Source organism: Vigna angularis, chromosome 7 (genome assembly GCF_016808095.1).
Source record: "Vigna angularis cultivar LongXiaoDou No.4 chromosome 7, ASM1680809v1, whole genome shotgun sequence".
Lineage (NCBI taxonomy): Eukaryota > Viridiplantae > Streptophyta > Magnoliopsida > Fabales > Fabaceae > Vigna > Vigna angularis.
This window is the reverse complement of record NC_068976.1, coordinates 31062916-31068588: the sequence shown is the minus strand read 5'-3', so window position 1 is coordinate 31068588 and position 5673 is coordinate 31062916. Positions and strand designations below refer to the sequence as shown.

Below are 5673 nucleotides of genomic sequence, written 5' to 3'. Positions count from 1 at the left end.
AAGTGCATTTCAAGATGAACTTTGTTATTTCCACATCCATGCTTTTATAATTTCAATCTTTTTTCTCGTTAGGAATTTAAAGATAGAAAAAAGTGTCTCCAAGGTCGCTTTAACATAGTGGATATACATCATTTTGGCTTATTGTGTAGGAAAAGGAGAAAAAAAAAACATAGAAAAATCTTCGTAGTTGCCTCTTGGAAATGAATTTGACTTGCTAGCTAGTGCCTTGTCCAGTGTGAATGTTAATCTAAGCTTTTATTCCCAAATCCAACATCAAAATGCTTTTAAATCATCTTTACAATTATTTAACTATTAGTAAGTTAAAGATAAGCAAGAGTGATCATGGTGTGTTTCTGCACTTGTTTTCTTATATTATAAGTATAAGAATTATATAAATAAAATGATGATTTTTAATTTGTTCGATAAAATATATAAAGCATTTTTAACTTTTCAATTATAGTTTTAATTTTATTATATGACATTTTAGTAAGGCTAAGGCTGTGGTCTTGTCTCGTGCCATGTGTCATATTTATTAGATAAAGCTAGATTGAAACACATGGCAGCATTGAAACTAGCAAAAAGATGAACAATCTTCCTTCATGCAAGATGTGACAGACAGAATCAGAATTTAAACAAAACGAGAGGGAGAATCAAAATCTTTTTACACTTCATTGATTTTCTTCTTTTACAAATTTTGAAGTTGCAATGCTTTCAAGGGATTCCCAGCAAGTTGATCTAAGATGAACTCCTGTAACAATTGGTCAAAAATTTCTGACTCAAAATCAGCACATAAACATTCAAAATCACCTTGTTTCTTCAATCCTGTCTCTAACTTGTTTGATTCCAATTCACCTTGAACAAGCCTACAAATTTCTCCCCAAATATCTACACAATCTTGGCTTTGCTTCTCTGTTCTCTTAGATCCTTCAAGTTTGTTGTTCTCAATTGTATTAACCTTCATCTCCTCAATCATCATGTTACTACTATCACAATTCAGAACACAAAGCTTGTCATTCTCAAGCTCCGGTGACAATTTTCTTCTCCAACTCGTATCAACACCAAAGGAATCCACACCTACAACCAGTTTATGTATAATAAGTTATCAAATCTAAAGCTAAATACACAACTACTATGACCATACAAGGAAAATTTGATCAGATCATATCTTCGTACTACTTAATAAAGTATTAACTGCATATTTAGAAACTCGTCAGAAAGTAAACAATTAGTCTATTAATTCCAAAAACATGCAATCTGTTGCCATTAACTTCTCATTAAACCTGAAAAATCTAATCTGCAACATGCAATCAAAGAACCTCTAAATGAAAAAGTTAAAATATTTAATGTATTAGAAAATTGAACACATTGGTTAGAGGATTTAGAATTATTCAAAATTGAACTGTACTTAAGGAAACAAACCTGTTCCAGGAGCTTCCCGTTCAAAATCAAAGATAGAAACCGGACTTGAATCTTCTGAACCACATTCAGTGTCCACCTTCTTTTCTGCATAACACGTTGTTCCCTTCTTTCTCCTCTTCACTTTCTCACCATTGGTTACTTCCTTGCGGTTCATGTTGTGTGAGAATGTCGCCGTTTCTGAATCAAGGTACTCCTTTTCAAAACAAGCCATGAACAGTGTAGAAGTGTTGGCAAATTGAATTTTGTGTTCGCCATCATTTCCAACATTGGCAGAAGACATGTCTGATAAGTTCCCCTTCTCATCATGCACCTTTTCTCTCTTGTTTCTCTTGAACTCGCCTCTATCTTTTAAACCCTTTTCTTTTTTTCTCTCTTTGGACCTGAATTCTCCATCATCACATCCACGTTCGAAGCTGAGTACCAAGAAGTTCTCATTTTCAAGCAATGTTGGGAACTCGCGGAATGATGAAGATTTGGCATGATTCTGAAGACCCTCCTCCATTCGCTTGCATTCCCCCAAGTAGTCCACAGAGTTCATGGATTTGCTACGTGAAAGTGAAGAACTTGATTCAATGGGTCTCTCTCTCTCACCCATTGGTTCCAAACCCATTAATCTTTCCACTAACCCAGGAGTAATAGTAGTAGTGGTGGTGGTAGATTCATTGTCTGGTTTAGTCTTCAATTCTTGAACTTTTCCACCCATCTTTGACATTGAATCAAGTTCTCTTAATTGGTCTGATGGGTGTGTTGGAAGGCCACCAGAGCAGAGAATCCTGCGCAAGATGGCAGTGAGACACCCTGCTGTTGAACTTTTGGAGTTGCACAAAGATGGATCAAAGCTGAGGGTGGATGAAGATGACGGTGTAGATGAATAAGATGGTGAGATCAAGAGCTTCATGTTGAAGGATCTAGTAAACAAGAAAAAGAGCTAAAGAGAATAGAATGATGAAAAAAGTGGAACGATTTTCTTTTTGGATTTCGAACTCTCCAAAGAGAAAGGTGCAATGGTTATGAAATGGGAGCAATCAAAAGTGAGATTTGAATTTCGCTATATCAGAGAGAAGGGTGGCGGGATCTGCATTTGAATGTTTGTGAGAGGTAGCAAGTTAGAGTGGGGTAACTACTTTGCTTTTGACCATTGACAAGTCAGTTCTTACTTCATGCCTATATTTGTCCTTTTATTTCCTTGCTTGGTGCAAACAAAAGCCTTCTCTCGGGGCACGTTGAGGTGCCACTTTTACTACCTTCATTCAAGTTCAAACACTGGGAAAGGAAACAAAGAATGAAAAACGACTGGCCTTTACATATATGGTTTTAGCACACTGATTTTCTAACTATTAGGTGTTTGATTTTTCACAGACACAATGCTTAATTTTAGAATTTACTTTCAAAAACTGATAGTTTTAACTTCGGTATCTCAATCACGACTCTTCTTTTTCTAACTAGTTTCCAGATTGATAAATAATCTAGTCTTTAAACAGACCATTAGAAATTCAACTTTTAAGTGGTGAAGTTTGTATGAATGAAAATGTTATCCGTTGAGAGATACACCGAATTCAGCTAACAAGAGTATTGATTTTGATGATAGATGCTGAGGGTCAGATTGTGTGTTTGGTCTAACTTCTAAGCATAGCAGTGACAGTATAGTTTGTAGTTTTGTGTGGAGGATGAAACATTGACAGAATGTGTTTGTTTTTTCATGTCAGAGTAGCTGGTAATGTCAGTAGCCTGGCCAAATTCTCTTGGGTTCTGCAGCCGAAGACACTGACTTTTGGTTGTGTTTGTTCCAACATAAACACTGTTTTGGCCTTTGGAGAGAAGGATTGTAAGAAAGGAAGGAAGGTTGATAACAACAGTACAATGATGTGGTAAGAGTAACTAGTCCCCACAAGTTCTGGAAACTCTATTTCCATCTAATATGGTTTACAATACAAAGTAATGGATTTTCAGAAGCTCTTACATTTTTGCATTTGTCTTAACAGATAATGTTTTTGCAGGAAAATGTTTATACATAGTGAGAGTTTTGAAGTTTTGAAAACGTTTACAAAAAGACAAAAAGATAAAACCATTACTCAAGTTTCTTTTTCGTTTTGGAATATGGCCATAACTCAAGTTTTTAAATTGTGAAAGTTAGAACCTGAAAAAGGTAGGTTATTAATTTGATTTCAAACTAAATAAAGGAGTTAGTGACGTGTTTCCTTTTAGTTTTAACAACTCCAATCTCAGTTAAAATCAAAATTTATATCCTGGTTAGTTAAATTTAGTTGAAATTAGGAGTACTTCAACTTAAACATGTCCTAACTAAAATTGGTAAGGTTTTAAGTACAATTTATATTCATGTATAAACATCCTTAATCTAGCTAATTAAGGTTTGACGTTCTCTTTCCAATGTTTTTCGTTTATTAAATGGTATAAAACTATTGCAAACAGGTATTTTTTTTTAAGATTTTGCTTTTGAGCTTATGTCAACGTGGTTGTCATCAACATATTGGAATAAAAAAAAAAATTCAAGAAGAAAGGTAAAACTTATTTATTAGAGAGAGTTAACATGTAATTGGTTATGGGAAATGCTTCAATACTTTTATGTGAATCCAATAAAAATATCTCGTATGTAATAATTTTAAATAATGTGTCACTCCCTTTTCTTCTTTCCTTATTCTCTTATCCATATGGATATAATCAATCTAAATAAATTCATTAGATTTTATTAATGTTTCAAAGAAATATTGAAAATTGAGTGATTTAAATATTTTTAGTTTTTTTTATTAACCATTGAATTAAATGTGAATCAAACGAAAACCTACTATTATTTTGTAGTATCTTTTTTATCTCATATCATAAACATAAATATCATTACAAAATTTGAATTCTAACTATTTATTTTTTCACCATCCAAACTAATATATATTAATCCAGTAAATCTATCTATATTTATCTATATATCAATATATATATATATATATATATATAAAGCTAAAAAAATACTATTTTTTAGAAAATTAGATAAACTAAAACATTACCAAATCTTTTAAAACTATCATATATAACATATTTTTTATTAGATTCACGTGGTAAAAAACAAAACTCTTTTTTTAAGGACCACGAGCCCAAACATGAATTCACAAATTCAATAATGTGTTTTTGAAGTATAACATATCTCTTTATGAAAATTCCATATATTTTTACGGTAAAAAAAGAGTTACAAGTAGTATTTCAGGTGAATGGAGATTATGTTTGATTATCTCTTAATTTTCAAACTTTATTTTTAATTAACGAGATTTGAGTTTTTCTTAATACATTATTCACCCTAACAATATTAATTTGATGTGTAAATAACATGATAAGTGATTTTTTTAATGAATCTGAAATAAACTCCGATGTGAATTTTAGATTTGGTAAAAATTTAATTCTGAGAAATGTTGCAGCTGAGAGTGTGAGGAACATGAATTAGTCACACAAGCAAAGGGCCGGGGCGTGGAAAGAGGTCAGTAATGATGGGTTTTAGAGACTTGATCCCTCCACCACCACCAATACTCCCTGCACCTTCCCACAAATTTTTTAATGATAAAATGATCCTCTAAGTTTTTATCTTTTTACTTTAACCTTATTTATCTGAAACTCTAAATTATTCTTGATTTTTCCTCTCGTTCAGCCGCACCCCCCAACTCTCTCTCTCACTCTCTTCTCTCGTGAGATCTGTGTTCTTTCTCACTCTCTTCTCTTTTTCGGTGGTGAGATCCGTTTTTCTCACCCCAACTCTCTTTCTCATCCATCTAGATCCGTTTGGTGTCAATCCATTTTCTCCATATTCGTTCGTGGTGCGGTGATGTGATGCAATGGTGTGGTGAGGTGGTGTGAGTGTTCGTGTTGTGGTGGTGTAGCGATGGTGGTACGTCGGTGGTTCGTTGGTGGTGATTTGTGGGTGGAGACTTTTGTTGGTCTACAAGAGGTTGGTTTCCTTTAGATCTTTGAATTTAATTTGAATGTGTGTTGTATGTTTGGTTTGCTGGAGTGGTTTGATCGCTGTTATTTTATCGATGATGTGTGTATGCGTTTACTGTGTTGTGTATGCGAAGAAGATGACCAGTGGACCAGAACGGATGTCGCATATCCGTTTGGCACTGAAACGGATGTCGCATATCCGTTTGACACTTAAATGGATGTCGCATATCCGTTGACGTCACACATCCGTTTGAAGGCCAAACGAATGTGGGACATCCGTGATGTCCTGGGTGGTTTTTTTAGTTTATTAAT

General features: G+C 33.8%; 1 protein-coding gene across 1 annotated transcript; it reads right to left on the bottom strand.

Moving 5' to 3' along the window:
* Window positions 1-622: 622 nt before the first annotated feature.
* LOC108337783 (uncharacterized) lies at window positions 623-2533 on the bottom strand. The gene is made up of 2 exons (XM_017574376.2): window positions 1420-2533; window positions 623-1074 (listed from the first exon to the last, which is right to left on the bottom strand). Exons 1-2 carry the CDS (start codon window positions 2315-2317, stop codon window positions 686-688), a joined length of 1287 nt encoding a protein of 428 aa, XP_017429865.1. The 5' UTR covers window positions 2318-2533; the 3' UTR covers window positions 623-685.
* Window positions 2534-5673: the final 3140 nt, after the last annotated feature.

Excerpts from the sequence above, each read along its gene's own strand:
- LOC108337783 (XM_017574376.2), bottom strand. The coding sequence starts at position 2,317 with ATGAAGCTCTTGATCTCACCATCTTATTCATCTACACCGTCATCTTCA. Across the intron at positions 1,075-1,419 it reads ACGGGAAGCTCCTGGAACAG|GTGTGGATTCCTTTGGTGTT; the intron begins GTTTGTTTCCTT and ends AACTGGTTGTAG.